Source organism: Physcomitrium patens, chromosome 12 (assembly GCF_059467195.1).
Source record: "Physcomitrium patens ecotype Gransden chromosome 12, ASM5946719v1, whole genome shotgun sequence".
Taxonomy (NCBI): domain Eukaryota; kingdom Viridiplantae; phylum Streptophyta; class Bryopsida; order Funariales; family Funariaceae; genus Physcomitrium; species Physcomitrium patens.
Genome location: NC_143421.1, coordinates 7,599,668 through 7,625,299, shown reverse-complemented (window position 1 = coordinate 7,625,299; position 25,632 = coordinate 7,599,668). Strand labels below are relative to the sequence as shown.

Sequence of the window (25,632 nt, the reverse complement as noted above, 5' to 3'; positions counted from 1 at the left end):
CTGTAGGAGTCCATAAGGGCGATGCCGAGGATTCTTGGATCTTGAACAGATGTCGTAGGAGAGGAAAAAATCTTTCACATCCTTCCACATTTGGGGCCACCAAAAATCTCGAGAAATAAGCTCGAAGGTCTTGTTGAATCCAAAATATCCCGCAGCTGGAAAATTGTGGCGAGATTGAAGAACTCGGAGTCGTGCTGGTCCTTTTGGGATATATAACCGCTCTTCAAAGTATAAAAGATCTCCCTCCACCTTGAACTTGTCGTCATTGGCACGCTGCTTAATATCAATGGCTACTGAATCTTCAATGGTTACGGCATGTACCTGATTCAGGAAGTCAGCATCAATTGACATAATAGTAGCGCAAAGCTGAAATTGCTCTGGCTTCAACAATGTCTTACATTGTTGATCAAACGTTGCATCTCCAGCCTTTGGTACAAGATACTATCTCCTCGATAAGGCATCAGATAGTCCTTGTTGCTTTCCAGGTCGATAAGTGATAATAAAATTGAATCTAGATAGCAACATACTCCATTGAGCTTGACGTCGATTTAGAACTCGAGCCGACATGAAATACTCCAAATTCTTGTGATCTGTGTATACGATCACTAGATGTGCAGCTCCTTCAAGAAAGTGACGCCATTCTTGGAAAGAATCCACTATAGCAAGAAGTTCCTTATCGTGGATCTCATAATTGATTTCAGCAGCAGAGAACTTTCGAGAATAGAATGCAACCGGATGGAGCTTCTTGTCTTCTTTCATTTGTGAAAGTACAACTCCCAAAGCAAAATCCGAAGCATCAGTTTCTAAATAGAAGGCCTTTGTAAAGTCTGGATGTACCAAGATTGGAGCTGTAGTAAATGCGGTCTTCAGGTTTTGAAATGCCTTCTCTGCTAGAGGTCCCCATTCCAGGTTATCCTTGCTTGTCAACCGAGTGAGAGGAGCAACAACTTGAGAGTAATTCTTGATAAAGATCCGATAGAAGTTGGCAAAATCAAGAAAGCATTGTACGTCTCTAACCGTCTTCGGAACCTCCCAGGACACGATTGCTTCCACCTTCTTGGGGTCCATCTTCAAGCCTTTCGTAGTTGCAACGAATCCTAGAAACTCCATCTCTATTTGGTAAAATAAACACTTTTCCAACTTGGCATATAGTCCTCGCTCGCGTAGTTTCTCCAATACCAAACGAACGTGTTTTTCATGCTCTTCCTCATTTTTGGAGAATATCAAAATATCATCCAAATAGATGACAACAAAATCGTCAAAGTACTCTCGGAAAATGTCATTCATCATATGTTGAAAGACCGCTGGAGCATTGGTAAGACCAAAGGGCATGACATTATATTCAAAATGGCCATACCTTGTACGGAATGATGTCTTCCACTCATCTCCTTCCTTGATTCGTACGAGGTTGTAAGCTCCTCTTAGATCAATTTTTGTAAAAATCCTTGCACGTCCAAGTTGTTCTAAGAGACCAAAAATCAAGGGTAACAGGTAATGATTCTTCTTTGTTACCTTGTTGAAGCCTCGATAGTCCACGCACATCCGCAACGAGCCATCTTTCTTCTTCACAAATAAGATGGGTGCTGTAGCTGACGATTTTGAATGACAGATGAAGTTCTTGGCTAGATTCTCGTCGATGTACTTCCGCAACTCCGCCAACTCCATCTGCGATAGATTGTAGATTAGGCCAAAAGGCGGTTGTGCTCCTTCCTGTAAGTCTATGGCACAATCATATGGTCTGTGTTCCGGTAGCATGTCGGCATTTTTCTTTTGAAACACGTCTTTAAAATCCTTATATTGCTCCGGTATACTTGCTGTCGAGATCTTCTCCCTGGTAGTTGGAGCCGCATAAATGACAAACGGTGTGCCTCCCTTGGACAATCTTATAAACGCTCTTGCTCCAATAAATAAGGATTTCTCTATTCGGGATTTTCTACTAGGCTTGCTCTTGGGTGGTTTTGTGGGAAAGGTCATCTTCCGCAACTTCCAATCTATGGATGGGTTATGCTTTTCCAACCAAGAAAGACCAAGAATAAGAGGATTTGATGGGGTTCTAATAATATTGAAAATAATATGACTACTATGGTCCTTAAACGTCACTTCTATAGGTTTTGATTCATGGGTGACACTACCAGACAATAAAGGTCGTCCACCTATGACCTCAACGTGAACAGGTTTGGATTTTTGTACTAAAGGGATCTTATGACGCTTAGCAAATTCTTCGTCTAAGAAACAAGCAGATGCTCCTGAATCTAATAATGCTAAGGTTCTCAATTTCTGAGGGCCAATAAGCAAAGGGATTGTAAAACAAAGGGCAGGTTGAGCGGAAAGAAAGGAACCTGGTTGTTGTTGTGATATTTCACTGTCCATCCACACGGTTCCTATTGTGGCTGGGCATCCTCGTTTTCCTGAATAAATGCACTCCTAGTCTTGATAATACGTCGATTTTGCTTCTTGGGGTAGTTTCCAACTTTGTGGCCTTCTTCACCACAATACAAGCATAGACCTTCCTCCATACGCCGTTTTTTTTCTTCTAGAGTAAGAAATTCGACACGTACCGCATCAATTTGCATGTCTTCTACCTCTGAATGTGAATTCACGCTGCTTGCCGACATAGTTGGGGTGTGGCGAACCGTATGTTGTCTTGAACGTTGGTCTTGGCGACGTTGGAATAGGCGGTTATCGCACTTCACAGCTTGGCTAATAGCTTCATTGAGTGTTTGCGGAGTAGGAAGAGTTAACAGCAAATCCTTCACATCGTCCCTTAAACCCCAATAGAATTGACTCATCAACGCTTCTTCGTCCCAATTGATGTCACATGCTAATTGCCTGAAGTCCGATGCATAGACTGATGTAGAGTGCATCCCTTGTCATAGTGACCGGATCTTTGTTGTAGCCCATTGAACCTTGTCGTGTTCACCAAATGCTTCCGCAAATGCCTCCAAAAAGGTTTCAAAGTTGTTTAGTATGGACGATCGTTTTTCAAACAAAGGAGCAAACCATGATAGAGCTTGTCCTGTAAGTAAGGTTCCAACAAGCCTAACACGTGACTCCTCCATTGGATAGCGTTCGAGCTGTAAAACTGTTATCAACCTGATTTGGTTGACGAATCCTTGAAACTTGGAATGTGTACCATTGAACTTGTCCGGAAGGCTAACTCGGGGTTCCTTATGTTGTAGAACCAGCGGTGCTTGTCGAACCTGAGGCAAAGTTGCTTCTCCAAGTGTAAAAGTTTGAGGCTGGTGCAACCTAGATTGTGCCATCCCAGATGCTCCATCATTATGAAGCCTTGCTATGACTCCTTCAATCTCTGCAATTCTTTGTGATAACGTAGCGAGGACATTCATGATAGCATCTAACTTGGACTCTGAACTTTCCATCATACTAATGTCTTGGCCCCCGACCATTCTAAGAGAAGGATAGAAATGACTCTACAAGAAGACAATATTGGTTTAGAGGAAGGTACTCCGCAACCTCTAAAATGCCTTAAGAGCTTCAAGAAAAGGGGTAATCCACTCTCTCCAAGAAAAGGGGTAATCTACTCTCTCCAAGAAGAATAAGACTTCAATATTGTAACAAAAGAAGTATCAGTTTAAAGGAGGGTAATCCGCAACCTCTAAAGTGCTAGTACACTTCCAAGCACAGGAGTAATCCACACTCTAACAAAGAAGAAACTAGCTCTGATATCTGAGGTGAGTGTAGTCTCGACAAACTATCACGGACACAGAAATACAGACTCGAGATCTAACAAGAAGTTCAAGAAGAACTGGCAAGAACTAAATTAATGAGATGATAATAACACCAGAGAGGTGAGCTAGAGCTCCAAGAGATGTGTTGTCGAGACTGAAGAACTCTTCAACCTCGATCCCAATATATACTTCTATTTAGGAAGCTTCTCAAGCAACTTCTACCAACTAGGAAGCTTCTAGAAGGTTCTAGAGACTTGCTTCTAGAAGGTTCTAGAAACTTATCTCTAGAAGGTTCTAAGGACTATGTCCCTAATATCTTCTACCAACTAAGAAGTTTCTAGAAGGTTCCAAAGACTTACTTCTAGAAGGTTCTAGAAGCTTGTCTCTAGAAAGTTCTAGAAACTTGTCTCTAGAAGGTTCTAAGGACTATGTCCCTAACACATATTTTATATTTAATATTTATACATTGATAAGGATCAAGATGAAGGCTGAGAATAAGGAGAATAAGAAGATTGAGTTAAGATGAAGGCTGAGAATAAGGAGAACAAGAAGATTGAATTAAGATCTAGAAACGAAAGGAGTTAAGTTGAAGATTGGGAATATTGAGGGTGGGAACTAGGAACAATAGAGATAGAGATGAAGGCTATAATGCTTATGATGATTTTTGGAAATGATTCATTTTTCTAATCATGCTTTTTATAGGGTGGGTTGATTTAGTAAAAATGTAGATCTATTTAATATTTTCATATATATATATATATATATATATATATATGCTCTTAACTATCATGATTTTTTTAAGATTTTTTAAAAAAATTACATTAATATACATATACATATACACATACACAAAATTGCTTAAAACAAAAGTAAATAACTAATGTTTGTGATTATTACAATGCACTATTAATAATTTCGTAATCTTAGATTTGATGATATATTCAATAGACTGAAGTCATAAAAATAAACAAATTTTCATAAACATGCATGAAGATACACACACAAATATGGAGGAAGAAAGAGGAAATTTTTTAAACCTTATCTTGTTGTATTGTGTTTTATTTTTGAGTAAGATCACTAGTTTTTTATTAGAAAAAGAAGAAGAAGAAGTGAAATGAACAAACAACTGTAGTCACATTACCATTCTGTTGTTCCAAAAACTTTAATGAAAAATCAGTTTTCTGAGAGTTTTTAACAGCTCAATTTGCAAAAAATGGGAGAATTTTTTTAAAACAGTTCATGCTCAAGAACAAAGCCACAGACTCAGCATGGGATTCAAATCCCTCGAGAGTCTCACGGTAGGAAAAAACAAAACAAAAATAAAAACAAAAACAAAAAAAACAGGATCTAAATGTCCTCTCTTGCCTTTACTTTACATAAAGACATAGTCTTCTTATTTGTCTTTAAGAGTCTTTCTCTGTTACTTTTATAATTGTTTTTTAAATATTTTTCTCACCCGTTGTTGTAATTCATGATGTGAGTGTGGCACTTTGCCTTCTGACATGCTCGGGTATTAAGCATTGCAAGATCTCTTGACTTGCATTCTTCAACTCTGCTTGTAAAGATCCAACAAAACATACACACTCACACAATATTCTAAGAAAAAAAAAGATAGAAAGTTAAGCAAAAGAGAAAAGAAGAAAAAAAAAAGGGGGGGGGGACGAGAAGAGGGGAAGAGAGAAAGGGAGCCTGGGTACCTTGAGGTTTGAAGTTGAAGAGAGGAGGCAATGCTCGCCCATTTGGAAGACGGCAATTGGGATCCCGAAGCTCATCAAAAAATGGATGCACACATGCCTCCAACTGTAATAGTAGCAACGGAAAAATCACCCCAAAAATATATTAAAATGAAACACACACACACACATATATATATATATATATATATATACACACACACGTACATACATATACCCAATTTGTCATTTTGTCTAATTATATATATATATATATATATATATTTGGGGTAGGGAAGGGGGTGTGTGGGGTGACTGACTACTGACAGGTGAGCAGCGGAGGTCGGGGGAGAACTGGAGGAAGTGGGAGAGGAGGTCGAGGACGTCGGGGGTGGTCCTCTTGGGGAACACGTTCTGCCAAGACTGCGCTTTTATCTCCGGGAACTTGAACTCCGTATAATTCGGATTCATGCTCTTTATCTCCTCCCGCGTGGGAGTCCCCAGCACCTGATTCCATGGTTTCCGCACACCCCCACCCCTCTCATATAACCCACTAATAAACCCACTAAACATCCTACTAAACCCACTAATACAATTCAAAAACAAATATAATAATAATAATAACAAGGGAAAAGGAAGCCTATGTTTCACACCTTGATGATCTCCACCAATTGATCCACTCCGCTCTCACCTGGGAACATGGGCTGCACCACCACCACAAAGGGTACGAACGAACGAGCGGGGGGTATTAGAACAGATGACTGAGGGAACGTCCCCCCACATGCATAGGAACATGCGATCCCCCAACAAATACTTGCAGAGAGATTTAAAGGAAGGGGAAGGGGGGGGGGTTGAGACTTGAGACTAAACTACTTACCTGGCCGAGGAGGAGCTCGGCCATGACGCATCCGACGGACCAGACGTCGATGGCGGTTGTGTACTCCGTGGCCCCGAAGATCAGCTCCGGGGCTCGGTAGTACCGAGAGCAGATGTACGCTATATTCGGCTCCCCTTTCACCTGGATATAAATATATAACGAATATTAAGTAAGATTCTAAGGTGGGTGGGTTGTCCTTGCCCATAGTAGAGAGAGAGCGAGAGAGAGAGAGTACATGGATTAATTGAGAACAAGTAGAAGCGTACTGACCAAAACCTTTGCGCTTCCAAAATCACAGAGCTTCAATTGATGCGTGTGAGGATTCACCTACAACAACAGGACAGCAAACAAACACACACCGTGCAATCCTTCGCATTATCTTTCCTTTTTCTTTTCTTTTTATTTGAAGCATGTGAAATGAGACTGATGTGGGTAGCTGGCAGATAGGCAAGCAGGCAGATAATGAAGGAGGCACCCACGAGGAGGTTTTGGGGCTTGATGTCTCGGTGGCAGACGCCTACGGCGTTGTGGATGTAGGCGAGGGAGCGGCACATCTGGTAAGTGTAGAGCTTGACGAAGAGGAGTGGGATGCGCTGGTTGAGGCGATGGTAGTGCTGCGCCACCCGGTATACCGTCTCCGGCACATACTCTAGTACCAGGTTCAAGTACAGCTCCTGCGTGTCGGTGCTGGTCGAGAAGAAGAAGTGCCGTAGCGCCACCACGTTCGGGTGGTCCACCAGCCGCATGATCTGCAGCTCCCGGTTCTTGTACCGCTTGTCTTGTAGCACCTTCTTGATCGCCACTGTCTCCCCCGTCTCAATGCACTTGGCCTACGCCACAGCACCAGCAGCTTCGACACCAGCACCGTCAGGGCAGTCTCCGAATCACTCTCTCTCTCACACACACACACACACACTTCTCGGTCTATCTCTCTCACTCGCTCAGTTGCTATGACTCGTCGACTAAACAGATTGTTTCCAGCGTTGCATGCGGCACAGATCCAAACAGGAGTGATGTAGTACCTGAAATACGATGCCGAAGGAGCCGCTTCCGACGACGCGCTCTGCCGAGTAGCTGATGGTCTGAACAAAACCAAGCCCGGAGTCCATCGATCCAGACATGCTTCGTTAGTACCCATTTTGACTAGCTCCTGATCAGCATCTTCTTCGACTTCTTCTTCTTCTTCTTCTTCTTCCTCATCCTCGATTGTTATATTCTAGAATGAGTGATCAGAATGCGAGCATGACTCAAACTGCAACCTGCAGCATGTGAGAAAAGGCATGTAGCAAGAGGTACCTGCTTGGGTTGCCCATTCTTGCCTCCGATGGTGGTGGAGATAATGTGGCCTGGCTGTGGCCCATTCCCATCCGCCGCACTGGCTTCAGAATCCTGTTGCTCCGAGTTAGTCTTCCACACTCTGATTCATTCCGCATTCGTGCTCTCTCGCTCTCTTTCACTCACTATCTGTGTGTGTGTGTGTGTATATATATATATATATATATATATGTAATTAAATAAGCCAGTTTCGATGTGCGTATATGTACATTTATAATAGTAATATGTTTTGTTTTCTATCATGATCTTAGTCTTTGCGACTAGATTGTTTTACACTTTGAAAACCAAGTTATAAATTGCAATTCTGATATGTCGTGATACTCTTGTCCAATTCACTGATGTAGATTGTGGAAATTTATTTTTTAAACCCTAAAGCGAAAAAAGAACAGAAGAAGGATAGGTGTTTAGGATGATTTGACTTACTTTATTCTCATGGTCTAGTGGGAGTTCACTCTTTATTTTCGTTTTGTGCATTTCGTTGTGTATGGATTCATTGTTACTAGAGCTTGCTTTGTTTGAAGTTGTTCCTAAGTTCATTTGTGAGCTATTTCCAGTGGCAATGGTTTCATTGTTGGTTGATGCCATAGAAAACTGTTTCCGATTTCAAACTATATATATATATATATATATATATATATATTCTAATCTGAGAATTAAAATCTAAAAAAATAGAAATTAAAACCTAGTGTAGTATCGTAGTTGTTTTTTTGAACATTTGATCTTACAAAAGGTGCGAATTTGCAGTCTCAATGATGCAAAATTTTGACAAACGTGGCTTTCAAATTTTATGAAATTACACCCTTTGCATGTAAATTTGTTACGATTAGAATTCGCAGTCTCAATCCTTTGACAATCTGACAGAATTGTCTACATCAAGAATGAGTTCTTTAAAAATGACTCCAAGATTTTGTAATTAAGTTCATTTTTGATGTAAGGTTGTATTTCACACATGCCATTCAATGAAACCTACAAAATGTCCACATAAAATAAAATGTTCTGCATCGTCGGATTAATGAGAAAGATAACTTTCGTTAGTAGAATGTTGATTCAGAAGAATTATAGAGACATGGATGTTTCTGTTGAATTTCTTGTCTTGACATCAAATTTATGTCAAGATCAAAGTGCTTCATGATTTAACATCCCACATTATGAGTAAATTCTTCAAAAAAAATTAAAATGAGTACTCGTGATAAAGTATTATTTTGAAAAAATCAGCACCTCTTCAAAACAGACTTGAGATTTCAAAAGATTTATATTGTTTAAAAAAAATTGTCATATTTTAAAGTCTTAACATATAAATACTTCATGTATGAAGTTGCTAATATTGTATGTACTTGTATCCCTTCAGTGAATTGTTATTGTTTTCAAGAATAATTGTAAATTTTATGGTAGTGTCTCTTAAAAAGAATACAATTTCTCATGATGAATTAAAACCCACACAAAATCATTATATCTTGTTAAACTCTCTCTCTCTCTCTCTCTCTCTCTCTCTCGCTCTACATTTATCAAGGGAAAAAACATAGAAATCCACAAAAGCTTTAACCATGTATGAAATCTCTAAAACTCTGATTCTAACAGGAAGCTTGACATTTAAGAATGAAGCAACTCTCTGTGAAGAATTTTATTGCCTGAAAGAGCTAGAATTGCACTCTCTTTTTTACAACACGTGGAATACTATAATGATTGATGTACATATGTGTATTTGTATGTAAATTGATGAATTAATGAACACATGAATGAAAATAAGAATAATTCAAACTTTGTAACTTGCATTTATAAATTGATGAAAAATTATTATCAAAAGCTTATTATATCAAACGATCAATTAAAATTCATTTGGGATTTTTTAAGTTTTTTCAAACAAGAATATGAATTAATGTTGAGTAGAAGTTAATTTTTATAGCTTCAATAATTCCAAGAAAATGGTTTAGGAATAGAGTTTAAGAAAAAAAAAGTACAATACAATCATTTATGTGTCATTACATTAATATCATACACATTACTAATAAAATATTTAAAATAAAAAAGAATTATTTTACATAGAATTTAGTGCAATCATCTACAACTTATTTAATACAAAAAATAAAAAAATATGTAACTTTCTTTGGTAATGAAACTATATATTTTTTATAATCTCTCAAAACACACACATACACACATACATATATATTTGTATATATGTATATATACACACATACCATATTGATACCATATATATAATTTATGTACATAGTGATAAACAAAATAAAGGTGGTTTAGAAGAAGTGTAGTTGTAGTAATTTCTTGTTATTCATGTTGACAGTAACACAATGAAGTATTTATATCAAAACACAAAGGTTCAGTCAAGAAACATAATGTACATTAAATTTATTTATATACATACACACATATCTGTGTAGTATTTACAAATACTACCATCAAAAAGAATTCCAGTTTGTTTAAAGTTATGACTGTAATACAATATCAACTGATCACATTGTTTGCAACAAGAACATTTATGAAACATTATTTTTGTGCACAAGTGCTTTTAGAAATAGAATTTATACATGAATGAAATAATGAAGGAGTGTTTTTTAAAGCTCAAACATTTCTCACCCAAGCTCACCATGTTAACTGGCAAATGGGAGCCTTGTACCACACTAACAATGATATCAAATGCAAAGTGAGTTTTAAACCCAAATTTAGGGTGTTAAGCTTGTTTGTGCACCAAGCAGAAGTTAAGCAAGGCAATGAAAGATACACATTACCATCCAGGTATGACTTGATTGCCTTGACTTTGACCTTCACTTAAAGAGCTCTCACAATGCTAAAATTCCAAATTCCAGTCACCATGTGACCCCACCCCCCTGACGAGAAAATTCCTACTGCAAGCAAATCTGCATCGCATTAATAGAAAAACTTCAGAACATTCTCATTCATTCAATCATTCGTTCTCCTATCTATCTAAGCTTAGTTACAAGACAAACACATAAAGAAGCCTTTTCATTGGCTGAAATCAGGCCAAAATCAAAAAAATTGTTAACCAGCAGAATGACCTCCAGAAAGACCTCCAGAAAGACCTCCAGTTTATTACATGTAAACAACTTTTCCATGCCCAACTGCACAGGTTTCAGCTAGAATATATATATATATATAGATATAGATATATTTAGCACACACATATATAGAACACTTAATGAAGAAAAAAAGGAGAGGAGGAAAGAAGTTATAACAGAGAAGCTGTTGCAAGCACTTCTTCTCCCTTGGTGGTATGCTATCTCTCTATTCGTTTCTGAGAAAGAATGTTTAGATTACATCGGTGTGTGAGTATTGATGAGATTGGACTTTTGGTTCTCAAATTCAGCTGCAAATGAAGCAGAGGGACCCACATGCTGGGCGAACGTGGTTTCACTGAATAGGGGATGGTGCCAGTGGGTGGGATCTGGTGATGGCTACGGCAGTTGGGCTGCTGCTATATCTGCACCCTAACTCCCTCACTAACCTGCTCAACCAGGTTTAATGTCCACAATTGAAGCTTGGTGCTGCCCCATCTCTCTCAATTGCCGCTACTTGTGAAAGAAAGACAACGGGATATGTGTACTAGTTGCTCGGAAAAGAAATAAAGAAAAAGGGAAGAAAGAAGAAGAAGAAGAATTAGGGGACAGAGACAGCACATTAGACTCACTCCTCTTTTCTCCACTCCCCTTCATGTGCTTTCTTTTAAGATAAATTAAATTAAACCAATTATGTGTGCTCTTGTTTCCATCTCACACCTCCACATAAATCATGGAGAGTCGCCGCAATTCCACAGCTCCCATGCTGCGTGGCGCGTCGGGTGTGGAGGATCTGCAACGCGTGAGCTTCGAGACCTGGTGCAGGCGTCGACTTCGGTGAACAAAACCTGAAGAAACTTGTTTCTTCGTGGAAGGAGGAGTGAGCATTTTGTTAACCAAACCATCCCTCTGCAGCCAACTAGCTAGCTAGCTAGCAGCAGCAGGTAATGAGGGCGTGAAAGAATTGAAACAAGGTTGGAACGAGGCGGAGTTTCTGACCCTGCCGTGGCATTAAGTTTCCACCAACTCGGGAATCAGGGGTGGGCGGCTGGACGAGATGCACACCCACCGAAGTGCTGACATTAGCAGTGAAACCAGTCGGGTAGTGTTAATCAAGATATTGAGTCGATGGAGGAGTAGGAAAGCGGAGTCAAGGGGCTGCTGCCGTGAGCTGCGGTCGGGGAGATTGGATGCTTGGCAAGTTGGAAGAGAATTGAAAGAAAAAGAGGATATCCGGTCGCTGAGGGTGTTAAGTGAGTAGCTAGAGATCTGGGTCGCGTAGAGGAGCAGGGAGTGATCAATGCAGACGAGATTGGAGCGGAACTAGCCTTGAATGCGAGCTCTGATGAGAACATCAGGCCGTCAGTCTGCACAACCCCTTCCCCCTTTCCCCTTCCCCTTCCCCTGCTGAATCGTGAAGCTGTGTGTGTGTGTGTCCATCGTAACCGGCTTCTGGAGCAGAACTCGCCCCTCCACCTTCCCCACTCCACCCCGCCCCCCACCATCCTCACTCTTGCCTCTTAATGACAGAATGAGGTTTTAAGTTCTTCCGCCCTGCCCGCTGGATTTATCAGCTACTTTGGTAACTGCATTTGCCTGCAGATCAGGAGAGCGCACAAAGTCGTCTGCATTAGGGTTGAGTGGTCTGTCCCTAGCGTGGAGATTATCGGTGGTTAAGTGCGTGTTTGAGAGTAGAAATATATATAATAAAAAGTCTCTTCTCAAGCGCCCAGAACTCAGACTCATGTGCATCGCATTGTTGCACTACCCTCAGACTGTCTCTGATCGAGGTTAGACTTTGTGTGCTTGGGTCATTGATAACAGGAGCTCAAAGTCACTGCTGCAGCTTTGGTGTTGTATGGTCGTAGCTGGAGGTTAGCTGTAGGTCGCGCTCATTTCATACACACAAGTGTGTGGAGGAGAGGTAGGACAAAGTAGAAGCCGCCAGTGAGTTGTTTCTCCCGCGTTGCAGCAGCTTCGTGTGTCATTGGAATGCTCTTGCGGTGACCTTCGTGTGTGTGTAGATTAAGGAAGGTCGCCAAAACTAAAATTGGGAATGTTCGAGTATGTTGTTACGGTTCTCTTAGTGCTGGAGCAGTGATGGTTTTGAAGAGTGGTAGTAGGCAATGGTAATGTGGGCTTGCCATAGCAAATTTTTTAGTGAAGACGGCTTCTGGGCACATTGTGCCTGTAGCTGTGATTTTGTAGCAATTATCAGCTCATTGCATTGAACAGGTACGCACCTCTTTCTACTGCGACGCCTCGGAGCTTTGAGGGGCAAGCCAGGTCGCCTCTGCAGTTGCTGTACATTAGAGGTCCCTGTGTTTCTTCATATTGACTTTATCTGTTTCATTGTTCCCACGCCGTGGATTTACTCGCGGTAATGTTCGTATATCTCTACAGTCCATTCCGATGGATTCGTGAAGTACCCTAGAGTCTTCAAGTGAGCTGATAAAGCTCTGCTCAGAAACGCAGTGAGGTCACTGATATGGACCAGGATGTTGGTGATCAGTGGTCTGTTGTGTGTGCGGGAGGGTGTTGGCATTGTCTTGAAACGATTACAGCCCATCGGTGACGTCGAGGCTACAGGGCAACAGGGATATTTGCATTCGCCAGAACTCAACAGCGTCGTTTGCTCTGTCAGTAGGACCAGTGTTGAGCTTTGCAGGGTTTAACAGGGCTTGGAACGAGCCATAGCGCAAGACTGATCAATAATAGTCACAAAGACAGCCTTCATTTTTTATTTTATTTATTTATTTTAAAAAATTTCATAGTATTTTAAGAGATTGACCTCCATGAGCTTGGCTGAAGTCGAGTACAGACTTTGGGGTTAGTGTCTCACTTACAGTACCCACATTGTAGAAATTACAGGGATACATCACAGGTCCTGGCGCCATGGATTTCGAGAGAAGAGAAAGGTCCCGTAACAATAGCGTGATTTGTTGCTGCAATAAATCAACATGCACGGGGAACAAAACCTTTCGGGATGGAGACAACTCCCACATGCAAGCCTCCCCGGTGACGATTCTTTCGTTACCCTCCCCTTCACCCTCCCGCACCAAAACGTACTTTCTGGAGCTTCGCGACCTCTCTTACCAAATTGTGACAAAAAAAAAGAAAGGTCCCATGAACGAAGAGATCAGCCCTTTCAATGCGAAATCCTCGCACTCTCAATACATTCTGAAACACGTTACTTGCGACGCTAAGCCTGGAGAGCTCCTGGCGGTTGCAGGGCCAAGTGGGGCGGGAAAATCCACTCTTCTTGAGGTTTTGGGGGGAAAGATTCCGCCGAGCTCGCCGTCGACAAGCATCCTCGTGAACGGACACCCCATGGACAGGCAACATTTTCGCCGAATTAGTGGCTATGTCATGCAAGACGACGCGCTCTTCCCCATGCTCACGGTGCGGGAGACGCTGCTCTACTCAGCGCGGTTGCGGATACCATCAGCCGTGCCCATGACGGAAAAAATTGCAAGGGTTGAAGGTCTTATGAGCGAGCTAGGATTGAGCCATGTCGCAGGATCACGAATCGGAAATGAGAGCATCCGGGGGTTGTCAGGAGGCGAGAGGCGGCGAGTTTCGATCGGAGTAGACGTGATCCATGACCCTGCGGTGTTGATTCTCGACGAGCCGACTTCGGGGCTGGATTCCGCCGCCGCGCTGCACGTATGCATCATGTTGAGAGGGATGGCGGTGTCACGCAATCGCACTATAATTCTGAGCATCCATCAACCAGGGTACCAAATCCTGCAGCAATTTCACGCGGTGTTGATTCTTGCGCAGGGCTCGGTCGTGCACCATGGCAGCCTTGAACTTCTTTCGGATCGGTTGATCGCAGCCGGGCACAAGATCCCCTCCCAAGTGAATGTGCTGGAGTATGCGATAGATTCTATTGACACTCTCCACTCTACTGACCATAGCAGCATCTTTTCAATGCAGAGAAAGACCGACCTCCCCCCTCTCTCCCTCCAGGAGATCATTTGCGACCTCGAGCCCATCCCTTCACTCTCCTCAACTCCAAATTACGATACCAACAGCAGCAGCAGCTCGGCCTCCAGTAGTAGCCTCACCAACTCCTCATCCGACAAGGACAAGCCGAATTACGCCAATACGAGCGTGAAGGAGATCATGATCCTCTCCCACCGCTTCCTGAAGAACATCATCCGCACGAGGCAGCTCCTCATGGCGCGAACCATCCAAGCAATCGGTGCAGGGTGTGGCTTGGGTACCATCTACCTCCACATGGGCTATGGCTCTCCGGGGATGCAGAAACGGGTGGGATTTCTCGCTTTTACTCTCACCTTCCTACTCACATCCAGCATCGAAGTGCTCCCAATCTTCCTAGAGGAGCGCACCATCCTCACGCGGGAAACTTCCCGTGGCGCCTACCGCGTCTCCTCCTACGTCCTTTCCAGCACACTCATCTTCCTCCCCTTCTTGTTCTTCGTGGCTCTTCTCTACGCAGGGCCTGTATATCATCTCGTCGGATTAGCCCCACAATCGGATGCGTTTATATTCTTCCTGCTCGTCATCTGGCTAGTTCTTGTAACAGCAAATTCCTTCGTGTCCTTCCTGAGCGCCATGGTGTCCGATTTCATCATGGGCAATACCATCGTCACGGGCGTCATGGGCGCATTCTTCTTATTTTCGGGGTATTTCATAGCGAAGGACTACATGCCCAAGTACTGGCTCTTCATGCACTACCTCTCCCTTTTCAAGTACCCCCTGGATGCTCTCCTCATCAACGAGTACTCTCACGTTGCGGACAAGTGCTTCGGTCCTGTTTATGGCGAGCAGTGCTTACTCACGGGAAAGGACGTGTTGGAGAGTATGTTTCTTAACAAAGATAATAAGTGGACGGACGTGGGCATTATGGCGGGGTTCGCAGTTGGGTACCGAGTGTTGAGCTTCTTCGCATTACAATACCGGCTGGTGAAGAGGCGGAAGTGATCAGTCACCTGGATTGAAGCCCTGCAGTTAGCAATAGACTAATTGCCGGCTTTCGTCCCAAACTCTCAAACTTAGATTTTCTCCACCAAATGGTACTCAAGTAAATCAATTTGTCGGGGGCGGGATAAAGCACCTGTTCAGTTAGAGTATTGAAAGTATTCTTCCACCGGTTCAGTAACTATCTTAGTTAAATCGATCGAGTTTGTCCATCTTGTTTAGAAAAATAAAAACCGACAAATCGCAATATTTCTGTTATTTCGCTCCTGGTCGCTACACGACATCCCATTGTGGGTCTTCTCTCCACCTCATCAATCACCCAATGGAGCCAATTTTGGAAGCTTATCTGCAGTGGATTTGATATGCAATGATTGGGAGCCGTCTGTTCAGTGTTTCCTGTGAGCTCATCTTGTACGATCGGCGCATCGATAGAGTGCACTGAGTCTGGAAAAAGCGCTGGTGATGAAGAGATCTGACCGGTCTGTCTGTCTGTCACCTTGGTGGAAGACAAAGTAATATGCATGTGTACGTACCAGGTGTATGTGTGTGGGGGGGGGGCACACTCTTGCACTCCAGAGCACGGCATGTCTCTGTTAAATATGAACCTGGCATCTGCAAGGTTCGTATCGTGAGCCCTGTGCAAATCTTTCCGTCACTGCCAGCTTCCCTTGAATACATTTCTGCTTTCTCTCTTTTTCATCTCTTCTCTGGTTCGTCTTTAGCCACAAGCACAATGCTTTTGTCACAAATCAGAAGACAACCTCTCTCATTACGAATCCCAAGCGGTCGAGATTAGTGGAAAATCAATATCAAGCAACGAATATTGCTGAATAAACCTTCCAAGGAGAAACTATGTGAGTAACCATAAATGGCAGCAGCTATGCAGCAAATAGTACTGTGTAGTCCAGAGGCAATTGTCGCACTACAGTCTTGTGCCAAGTTTTGCTAATCCCCGCTTGATGCTTTTACTGTCACAATTTGCGTACAGAACTCGTTCAGACTAGAAATCCAAGTCTTCCACACGATTCTAGTTCTGCACAAACCACTAATCCTGTCTCGAACTTTGAGACTAGCATAGGCTGCTATTGTTTCTAGTTGATTGAGGTTTGATGATCACCAAGATAAAAATCACCTTTAACACTCGGTTGCGGAACCCCTGCACAGTGATGGTGAAAGCGACCACAAGTGTGTTGAGGCTGAAGGCGAAGTTGATGAAGGTAGAGGGCCCACCACTTCTCTGCTAACGACTAATTGGTGACCGAAAGAGACTACAAAAAGAAAAAGAGTGCTTGCGAGATTTTGGTATTCACAGAAGGTGTTTAGGGTACTTGACTTTCACACAAGGACACCCATCTGTGATACCAAGAGTTGCCTCTAGCAAACGAGTTAGTTGCTCCTGGTCAATGCTTGCTTAAGAGGCCAATAAGAGTCATCAATAAGAGCTGTCTGTATTTAAAGGACGCTGCATAAGATGCATCAATAAAGAGAACAATGCACGAACAGTGGCACTAATGCTCTGTTCCGCTCAATAAAACCAAAAAATGTTTTGAAGCGGCAAGTGATTGTATCTGATGGCGCTGAATTCAACTCGCTATCTGAATTGGTTAGAGCTTCAAAACGACTCCGTACACATTCCCTTCATCCTCTTGACCATAACGCTGGTGCAATCTTTCCTGTCACCTACTGACTTCACTGAGGACTACAACCGCATCACCGAAATTTTCCAAACCCTAAATCCTGCATCAGCAACGACTTTTGCAGATGATCTGCTCTACTTCTGTAGATCTCCGGAGTGATTACCCAGCTTTGGTGAGATCCCGTCTGCATCTATACCCTTGAAGTTGTTATGAATTCTTCTCTCAATGAGAATTTCCGCCAGAGGTCCATACCTCTCCACATGCTTATTATACTGGCCCATGTGACGAGCAGACAGAGATAACACAATGGCCACCACAATCCCGACCTGCAGCGGCGTCACCAGCTTCACAACCCCGAACGCCATCTCACTCTCGCTCTCACCGCATTCACAGATCACTCCACCGAGGAAAATTTCAGAGATGCTGTACCATGGAAACGAAACTTCACGCACCGGCGTCAAGGAATTTCTCTGTCTCACAGCCAAATCGTTGCAGCGCCAGGGGATTTCTCGTGAGTTCAACAAGATGGGTTGGGGCCGTTAAATCCTTTCACTCGAAATTCGCCTCAAGCTTCTTCACGATCACGAAAGTTCAGTTGATACCCTGTCGCCGAAACGTACGGGTGCGGGCGGGGCGGGTATATCGAGTAAATTTTAAACTTGGGCAAGCTGATTCAGCGAAGTGACATTGCGGCATGTGCCGAGTGTATGTTGGCCATGGTAGTTGCATGCCCTCCGCGATGGGTCGCCACGCTCAGGTGTTCAAGCTGTTCTTCATTTCGCCGCTCTGTCGTCGCCAATTGGCACCCTTGCGAATCCTCTCTTCTTCTCCACACGGCATATATTCTTTATTAAGCGATTCTCCTCGTTGCTCTTGCGAACACCAAAAATGGTTACGCGCATTTTCATGTGGGCAGAACGTGAGGCAATTAGGTTTAAATCACAGGTCAGAGTTAGAGTCTTGTAAGGATTTGAGGGATGGAATGCAAGAGGGAGATGCGAGGACGGCATCATTGAACGAGGGAGGATTACGACCACCTTCGTCAACTGCATCTGAGGATCCGAAGCTTGATCGGGAGGTTGCAGAGGAGATTTCTTTGACGGATAATTGCGTCCGGGTACCACCCTTTCTGAATTCATTTTCTTAATCTTGAATTTAATTGAGTCCCAATCCAAATTGGGATTCATTGAAATTGGTGCATTGTTTTCGATTTGTTGGGTTTAGTCGCGAGTGTTGGCAGGTCTTTGGATTCTGCAGTTACCGCGTAGGTTTTTCGACTTCATCTTGTTACAGAGGATACGGGAAATTAAGCTTGAAGATGGGCCAACGGGAGAGAACAAAATGCTACGGTTGAGCGTAGAAGGAGGTGGATGCTCCGGTTTTCTCTACAATTTTGCTCTCGACGACAAGGTGAACAAAGATGACACGTGATAAGCTCACTAATCATCTCTGCGTTTCAGTCACATTTCAATGAGTTCCTGGTAAAGTATTGTATTTCAAATAGCTTGCTTTTGCGTTAGTCTCTCGTTGGAGGATTGAACCTTCTCTGCATCTAGGATTTTAAATAATCTCTTGAATGCCGAAATCTGGCATATGAGCTGATCGATTCCTACTGATACAGGAGATTTGGATTGGAGAATTATGGCTGCTGCTATTTGGAATGAAAGGCAATGTGATGAATACTGATTGTAATGGTGGATTGAGTTGCTCACTTTGGTATGGCTGCACAGGATTTTTGAAAGGGATGGATCCAAGCTTGTAGTAGACGACATTTCGCTCGGTTTTATCAAAGGTGCCACTGTGGACTTCACCGACGAACTAATCCGATCGTCTTTTGCAGTAAGATAATTTTGTTTCTTTTGACTGTCAAGGATGTTCTATCCAGCGTATTTAATCAGCAGATTTGATCGTACCAAGTATCCAATTCTGGATCTCATCTTTGTGAATGATAAGAGTTTGATTTTTGACGAGCACTGATGTAGATGTTGACGGTGACATTGACATTGACATTGACATGGAGTGATCACCTATTGCTTCAGCTTGCTCCTTATTTCCAACCCATCGTGCTCTGGCAGGTCACCATCAATCCCGATGCAGCATCTGCATGTGGTTGCGGAGCCTCATTCAATGCAAAGTGAAGCAAATTAATGCTGCAACTTAGCTTTCCTTGAAGGAGTATTATATTTGTTCATTGTTTTTGGACTGTTCTCGATTCACTGAGTTGAATCGCTGCACAGTGGACATGACTCCAGCCCAGTGAGGAGCTTGGAGGTCCAGCCGCGGAATGACACTCAGTATAGCTAGTGAATGTGATCTGGAGTTTGCAGGTCCCTTCACTGATCACCACAATTGCAGTGAATGACTTAATCGAACAGAAGAAAAATATGTACCATTCTTTCATACACTTCTCCGTGAAATGAAAGAACACCGTTGCAGACAATTATCACAGTATGAGGGAAAATATCCAATGTTTTAGGTGTTTGTGTTAAAGGTTGTGGAGTTTTGGAATGCAAATAACTTTTTGGGTCTGGATGTGTATTATTTGGTCAGCTACCTAATCCCACGTCCTCATTTGCACGATTAATCAAGCTTTGCAAAAAGAGTTCAATAAAGCACCCATTGTACACCTCAGATTCATGATTGGGGTTACAATTGGTTTCAATGTCTTCTTTAGGTCTGTTAAATTTTTGTTAGAATGTCCTACAGTATATCAAACGCTCATGTCAGGAGTTCCGTAACTCCTCATCTCCAAGGAAATTGCCAGAGTTCGGTTAGAGCTAACGCATAAAAATTAATCAAGAAACAATTTGTTTTACACCCACAGCACCCAAGAGGTGGCGGTGACTTCTGCCTGCAGTTCCAACCTTGATAGATTTGAAGTAACCTTATCTATGGAATAATTCACTTATCTTCCCTACATTCAAGACTTCAGCAACTATTGTTGGATCAAGAGATGCTGGTGTAGTACAAACCTTGTCGAAGTCAATGGTGTAAGATCTTGTCATCTTCAACCGGTCTCATCATGTTCAAGAGGATTTTGCAGGACCTGGAACACAATTTTGTGCGTGTTCAACTGCAACTGTTGAATTATAGGGACGGTTGAAGGGAATTACTCTGATGTTCTTAGACTGAAGACTGCATTGTCGCTGCAGGAACGCTACCATGCTGCTTCGGCGAGCATCCCTGGGGCTGACTCGCATGCCGAGGGATCGCTGTTGTCACCGCATTGGTTTCCAGGTACGCTGATGCCTCGCCCCGGCTGGTCATGACTCCGTTGCTTGTTCCCGACGTATCAGTGTAGCTCATTGGAGACGATGCATCTGCGTTCGGAGATGAAGCGGACCCATTTGAATTTATGTTTGTTGGTAAGACTTTCGGTATGAGGACCAAGGGTGGTACAGTTACTTCGACGCGCGGTCGTTTCAGAGACGGACCCGAGCTGGTACCCGCGGCGCTGGACCACGACGTGATGTGGGGTGGAGTGACGCCTGTGAAGACTGTGGAGTCCTCGGGGTTCAATGCACAACCAGTGGCCCGCGCGAAAAATTCACCGTTGGCGATTTGGTCCGAAGGGATCCCCAGTGCCTGTCCTGCTATGACTTGAGCATCGATCATTCTTTGGAGGTTCGCACCCTGCTCCTCGATTCGCAGTTGGAGCTGTCGTTGAGTCTGCTGTCAAACAATACCAGCACAATCTTAGAATGATGAAATCCAAGAGGTTTTAAACTCAAGCTCCTGAACAATGAGCTCGTGACGAATTGCTGACCATGTGTGAGTAGGGTAAAGTTATGCAAACGTTGGATCAAAAGTCAAGACCTCGAGCTGCTCGTGAAGACGCTGCTGTACTTCCATTTGCATTTGCAGGGCTTGTGACATCTTCACAGTGCTGCAGGAGACCAACCACATGATCAGAACCCCAAGATAGCGAGAAAACATGAGAAAATACTAGCACAAACCATACGGCATCTTACGTGAGGAAGCTATAAGTGCAGGAGGGAGGCTTTGGGGGAGTTAGCTTACGAGGCCGCGTCGAGACCCCCCTGACATTGGCTATGGCGCCTCCGCTCACACTTCGATTCTGCAGTGGACATCTCAGGAATGAGCCGGTATTTCTGTAAGTGGCTCTTCACGTGATAGATAGTAATGTCGTTGCATCCCATCAGACGGAGAACCGATTTTGGCGTCGCTCCTGCAAACAAGACGCCAAATTATACTTCGCATGAGTATGTGACATCCAAACAATCGAGAAACCACAAAACATCATCGGATGCCGAAGCTGTGCTGAGTTAGATCCATCCGGGATTTAGGAGACAAGGTTAGTTGTTCGCTTACGATCTGGGCCTCCGAGCTTGGTAACAGCGGCTACAAACTTCTCGTGAAGTTCAGGAGTCCAGCGTAAACGCGCCTTGGCAGCCTCCGCAGCCGAGTACACATGCGTTGTTTCGAAAGAAGGTCCTGGACTCCCCTCCGACGCTGTTCCTGATTTCCAATTCCAAAAACGGGATTTATGCCAAAGTGCCAAGCCATTTTTGCATTCGGTCTGTTCCAAATTACATTTTCTGATAGATTTTATCTCCTTTTTCTTTTCTTTTTCTTTTTCTTTTTAACTGGCTGCCAATAACACAGTGTCAAGAATCCGACAGGGTGATGTGAACAGTTCAACACCAACCTGTTGATTGCTGTGGCTGATCAGTCTTGAGATGATGAATGGACAGCAGGGACGGGGAAGCCGTCATCTGAGGGATATTGTTCTGCTGTCGGAGCTTCACATGATCACAAATAAAAACACAACCTTCAGCCCTCCAGACTACCAAACATGGAGCTCAAAGTACGTGTTAGGGTCCTCGGAAAGGTTAGATAGGCAATGCGGGCCTGCAAGAGGAAGCATAATCATCGATCTCAAGAGAAGATTTTTATTCAATCTAGGCAAGAGCAAGTCCAGGATGAATTCAAGACGATGTTGTTCTTACCACGTCCGAATGATTCTGGATGTCCATGCAGTCGATAATATCAGGCCAGTTGGAGGTCTCCCAGTCAGACGTTAGAGTTGGACTCTTAGCTATCTGCGACGAGGCGTTGCTGCCACTAGATTGCTGAGAAGTCGTACAGCCCGCCAGCAACACCTGCAAGCACAAGTTTCATCCAACTCACACGACCTTAGGATGAAATGCACCAAAATCGATGTCTTCCATGTGATTCTGAATGTGCAGATAACATACGATCAGTGAGTCAACAGTTGACTTCAAGTCAATTAAGCGAGAATCTGCATGACTTATTCATCATGACCCTGGCAGTGGTAGATTGAATTGGGTTCTAGAAGTAGACTGGGTTGAACCTATACTCGCTTTCGATCTCACCTGTAATGGCTCACGGTGAAGAGTAGTGGTCGCTGAGAGAACGTTAACGGTGGTTTCTGGGACATTGACAAGGCCCGGCGCTGGAACCGGCACGGTTGGAATTGGAGACAGTAAGGCTGATTCTGCGGTGGGGTTCGCATACGGCGGGAATGCCAAGTTCCGGAGAGGGGTGGATTCGGCTTTGATGGGGGCGTTGATTGTTTGTCCTTTAGGTTGGGTTGATGCCGAGTTGGGAGGACCCGCAACCACTGGGAGATTCCGCGTTGCAGTCGCCGAAGAGGGTCTCAGCCACTCCGGAGGACGATTGGGCTCTTGAAACTGCGGGCTGTTGAGTCCGTTGCTGCGAGGCCACTGCGGTGCTTTCAATTCAAAAGACCGGTCATACAGAATCTGCGCCAGCTGCCGGCTGCCGTGCTCCGGCACCGCTATTGCGACGTCCACAACGTGCTGAAGGTCGTAGTCCTCGTGGGATCCGTGCGGTGCCACGTAGAAGCTCGGACTCGGTCCGTGAATATCTGAGAGGCTGGGAGGGGTTTGGTGGCGCCCTCGGAGCATGATCTCAGCCATGCTCTGCGTTGGAATGGGCTTCTTGCTCGACGAAGAAAACACTGGGTGCGCAGGGCATGCGATGTCGTCCTCGCTAGCGACTGCTCCATCCCTTTGTGATGCTGGTGCATGGGACGGGGGGGTGCTCAAGATGGGAGCCATGCGAGCGACCTTGCATATGAGAGTTTTGCACACTACTCAGAAAAAAGACAAAAAACTGAAAACCAAAAAGAGCCTGCCAGTTTCTTTCAATAATACGTTTCCGAATAGATGGTTTTCAGTAATTACTCACCCTGGCTACTGCGGCAACAGCCAAGGAGACTTTTCTAGATGTTTATACAACCGAAGTGCAACTATGTCATCGTTGGGGTATCCGGAAGTAGCTGGAGCGGTGGTAGTCTGCAGTAACGGATGCCAAGCGGCCGATCATCCAAAGGCAACAGTGTAAGCTTTGAGCAACTATTGCCCAGCATGCAGACCACCCCATTTGCAAGCCCGCGCTCATTCTATTACGTCTCTCTTCATGGCTCATCAATTTACGGCGGTTTCGCACGTTCAGGACCACCTCCTTGTCTTTGTAGAGACACCTGCAGAATGCAACTCGAAGAATTCCTGGACTACGGCCTACCGTTACCAGCCATTGACGATTGGCCGCTCATTGAAGCGCTAATGACTGCATTCATGGAATTCAGCTTCTTCCTGATCATCACGTACGCTCCAACGCTTGTAGAACCCCTACTCTCCACTCACTACAACCAGGCAAGTTGATCAATTCAATCACCAAACCTCACCACTGGCTTCTAACAACTCTCCCCGACTGTTCAAACTCTCCTTGATCTGCACCGAGGAAAAACCCCAGAATCGTGGCCAACTGAGAAGCTCTTCCGTTCGCCACGTCCTGATCTAAATCTAATTTTCCGCCAAACGCTTGAGCAAGACGCTACACTCAAATCCACGTCATCAACAACAGCAGCAGTGGGAGAGGAAACGGCCTCACGAACGCTTTGGCAAGAGGAAGATTGGTCCGGCACACAAGCACACTGAGGCGAAAGATCGATTGCGTGAAGCTCGACCGCTAAATAGCCGGTCCGCGCCGGCGAACACACTGACGACCAAAAAGAGAATTTAAAAATAAAAATAAAACACAAAAACATAAAAACACTAACCCCCCGCCCACCCCCACTCTCTAGACAACAGATGTAAGAGCATCTACAGCAAGTCACTGGAAAACACCCCTAAATCACAATATTTGTTACACCTTGATATCAATAATAGTATGGTATAGTGATTCAGGGGTGTTTCCAGTGGCTGGCTGCGGATGCTCTAAGGCAACCGAGAGGAACGAGAGTATAGCCAGACATCATCGACGAGGAATATGTTAGGTGGTTATTATTGGGAAATCAGTCCTCTGGATGGAGCAGCGCCGACACTGTAGGAGTTAACGAAGGCTCGCGTAAGGAAGGGGGCTCGCGGCTGCATCGATCGCGCAGAAAGAAGCGTCCTCACTACCACAATTAGAGTCCGCACGGAAGACTGGAATCTTTCTGGGAAGGCGTTGCTGGCGGAAGTGAATGCTTTGCTCATGATGTCATCACCTCCGCTTCCATATTCTCTCTCCCACGCCCTTCCTAGAAGGCTTCCACGGCGCAGCCGGGACCATTGGCCTTGTGGCCCTTGACACCTCTCCTCTTCCCTTGAACCGGCTCACGGTGGACTTACGGTGTTATATTAGCGTCCAACAGGGGTCCAAAGTGGAAAGGCAAAGCGGTTCGCGACTCAGCCCTACGCAACTCCACCACCACCACGGTATACTACTACTACTCATAAATCATGAGAACATCCGCAACATGCCTTTGCACGTCTTGCTTGTTAATAGCGGTGGCAACTCGGCACCCCACATCAATCTAACTCGTGTCTTAAATTGGCCGATTGTACCACAACAGCGGGAACACACTACACCATCTGTACTCCTCCCTCTGTGTGTGAGTGTGTATGTAGACAACCGAAGTAGCAAGTACTAGCGGGTGAATGTGTGCCCACATGGAATGCCGAAACTTGACCCCTTGCTCGACGAATAACTTGTACGATACCGTTAATTCCACACTCACGGAAGCACGCACACACGCACACGGAGATGGCACCATTCCAAGGCCTGTCTAACTGTTTCTGTTTCTGTTACTCTTTTTGTGTGACTTGTCTATGATTTATTTATTTTTCTTTTTTGTGTTTTGCACTTTAGTGTGGAGGTCCACTGATACTGGCTCTGAGATTTGACGTGCCTAGATAAAAAATAAAAAATAAATAGAAAATAAACCAGGTTCAAGATGAGCACGCCTTCGCAATCACTGATTGAGCTCACACCTTGCTACTTGTAGCCCACTAACTCTCCGTACCCCCGCAAAAGGTCCTATTTTTATCATCTCTACTTCTTTCAAACACAGAAACATACAAATAAATGAATCGTGGTTGCTGCCCGAATATGAATTTCTGTTTATTTTATTTTATTTCATTTTAATCAGCTTCAGTTGCTGCCCATGTC

General features: G+C 44.0%; 4 protein-coding genes across 13 annotated transcripts; 2 read left to right on the top strand and 2 right to left on the bottom strand.

Moving 5' to 3' along the window:
* Positions 1-4,832: 4,832 nt before the first annotated feature.
* On the bottom strand, positions 4,833-9,124 carry LOC112289588 (shaggy-related protein kinase epsilon). Of its 6 annotated transcripts, none has more exons than XM_073537690.2 (11): positions 8,257-8,809; positions 7,998-8,118; positions 7,536-7,628; positions 7,262-7,321; positions 6,719-7,069; positions 6,510-6,566; positions 6,240-6,380; positions 6,016-6,066; positions 5,690-5,869; positions 5,387-5,489; positions 4,833-5,241 (listed from the first exon to the last, which is right to left on the bottom strand). In XM_073537690.2, exons 2-11 carry the CDS (start codon positions 8,109-8,111, stop codon positions 5,159-5,161), a joined length of 1,233 nt encoding a protein of 410 aa, XP_073393791.1. In that variant the 5' UTR covers positions 8,112-8,118; positions 8,257-8,809; the 3' UTR covers positions 4,833-5,158. The 6 variants fall into 6 exon arrangements, 5 of the variants coding, with proteins under 5 accessions (XP_073393791.1, XP_024390669.1, XP_073393792.1 ...); XM_024534901.3 differs by having other exon boundaries at positions 8,300-8,808; XM_073537691.2 differs by having other exon boundaries at positions 7,536-7,614; positions 8,300-8,795.
* A 2,227-nt stretch (positions 9,125-11,351) lies between these two features.
* Positions 11,352-15,811, top strand: LOC112289586 (ABC transporter G family member 10). Its single transcript, XM_024534894.3, has one exon. The coding sequence runs from the start codon at positions 13,502-13,504 to the stop codon at positions 15,554-15,556; it is 2,055 nt and encodes a 684-aa protein (XP_024390662.1). The 5' UTR covers positions 11,352-13,501; the 3' UTR covers positions 15,557-15,811.
* Positions 15,812-17,742: 1,931 nt separating this feature from the next.
* LOC112289589 (uncharacterized) lies at positions 17,743-19,718 on the top strand. Of its 3 annotated transcripts, none has more exons than XM_024534903.3 (4): positions 17,743-18,307; positions 18,484-18,600; positions 18,921-19,029; positions 19,266-19,718. In XM_024534903.3, the coding sequence occupies exons 1-3, from the start codon at positions 17,885-17,887 to the stop codon at positions 18,927-18,929; spliced, it is 549 nt and encodes a 182-aa protein (XP_024390671.1). In that variant the 5' UTR covers positions 17,743-17,884; the 3' UTR covers positions 18,930-19,029; positions 19,266-19,718. The 3 variants fall into 3 exon arrangements, with proteins under 3 accessions (XP_024390671.1, XP_073393793.1, XP_073393794.1); XM_073537692.1 differs by having other exon boundaries at positions 18,812-19,029; XM_073537693.2 differs by having other exon boundaries at positions 18,484-18,671.
* Positions 19,719-19,956: 238 nt separating this feature from the next.
* On the bottom strand, positions 19,957-25,407 carry LOC112289587 (uncharacterized). Of its 3 annotated transcripts, none has more exons than XM_024534895.3 (8): positions 23,386-25,406; positions 22,548-23,264; positions 22,161-22,313; positions 21,860-21,953; positions 21,523-21,669; positions 21,211-21,379; positions 21,007-21,076; positions 19,957-20,862 (listed from the first exon to the last, which is right to left on the bottom strand). In XM_024534895.3, the coding sequence occupies exons 2-8, from the start codon at positions 23,253-23,255 to the stop codon at positions 20,314-20,316; spliced, it is 1,890 nt and encodes a 629-aa protein (XP_024390663.1). In that variant the 5' UTR covers positions 23,256-23,264; positions 23,386-25,406; the 3' UTR covers positions 19,957-20,313. The 3 variants fall into 3 exon arrangements, with proteins under 3 accessions (XP_024390663.1, XP_024390666.1, XP_024390665.1); XM_024534898.3 differs by having other exon boundaries at positions 19,957-20,859; positions 23,386-25,404; XM_024534897.3 differs by having other exon boundaries at positions 22,548-25,407.
* Positions 25,408-25,632: the final 225 nt, after the last annotated feature.

What these genes read in the sequence shown, in the direction of transcription:
- LOC112289586 (XM_024534894.3), top strand. Translation starts at nt 13,502, where the DNA reads ATGGATTTCGAGAGAAGAGAAAGGTCCCGTAACAATAGCGTGATTTGT.
- LOC112289587 (XM_024534897.3), bottom strand. Translation starts at nt 23,255, where the DNA reads ATGGCTCCCATCTTGAGCACCCCCCCGTCCCATGCACCAGCATCACAA. An exon ending in TTCACCGTGAGCCATTACAG is followed by an intron (nt 22,314 to 22,547) that starts GTGAGATCGAAA and finishes TTGTGCTTGCAG; the next exon opens with GTGTTGCTGGCGGGCTGTAC. An exon ending in GTCTTCACGAGCAGCTCGAG is followed by an intron (nt 20,863 to 21,006) that starts GTCTTGACTTTT and finishes ATTGTTTGACAG; the next exon opens with CAGACTCAACGACAGCTCCA.
- LOC112289588 (XM_024534900.3), bottom strand. Translation starts at nt 8,159, where the DNA reads ATGGCATCAACCAACAATGAAACCATTGCCACTGGAAATAGCTCACAA. An exon ending in TTGGAAGCGCAAAGGTTTTG is followed by an intron (nt 6,381 to 6,509) that starts GTCAGTACGCTT and finishes ATTTATATCCAG; the next exon opens with GTGAAAGGGGAGCCGAATAT. An exon ending in CTTCAACTTCAAACCTCAAG is followed by an intron (nt 5,242 to 5,386) that starts GTACCCAGGCTC and finishes CTTTACAAGCAG; the next exon opens with AGTTGAAGAATGCAAGTCAA.
- LOC112289589 (XM_073537692.1), top strand. Translation starts at nt 17,885, where the DNA reads ATGTGCCGAGTGTATGTTGGCCATGGTAGTTGCATGCCCTCCGCGATG. An exon ending in TGACGGATAATTGCGTCCGG is followed by an intron (nt 18,308 to 18,483) that starts GTACCACCCTTT and finishes ATCTTGTTACAG; the next exon opens with AGGATACGGGAAATTAAGCT. An exon ending in ATTTTGCTCTCGACGACAAG is followed by an intron (nt 18,601 to 18,811) that starts GTGAACAAAGAT and finishes CTACTGATACAG; the next exon opens with GAGATTTGGATTGGAGAATT.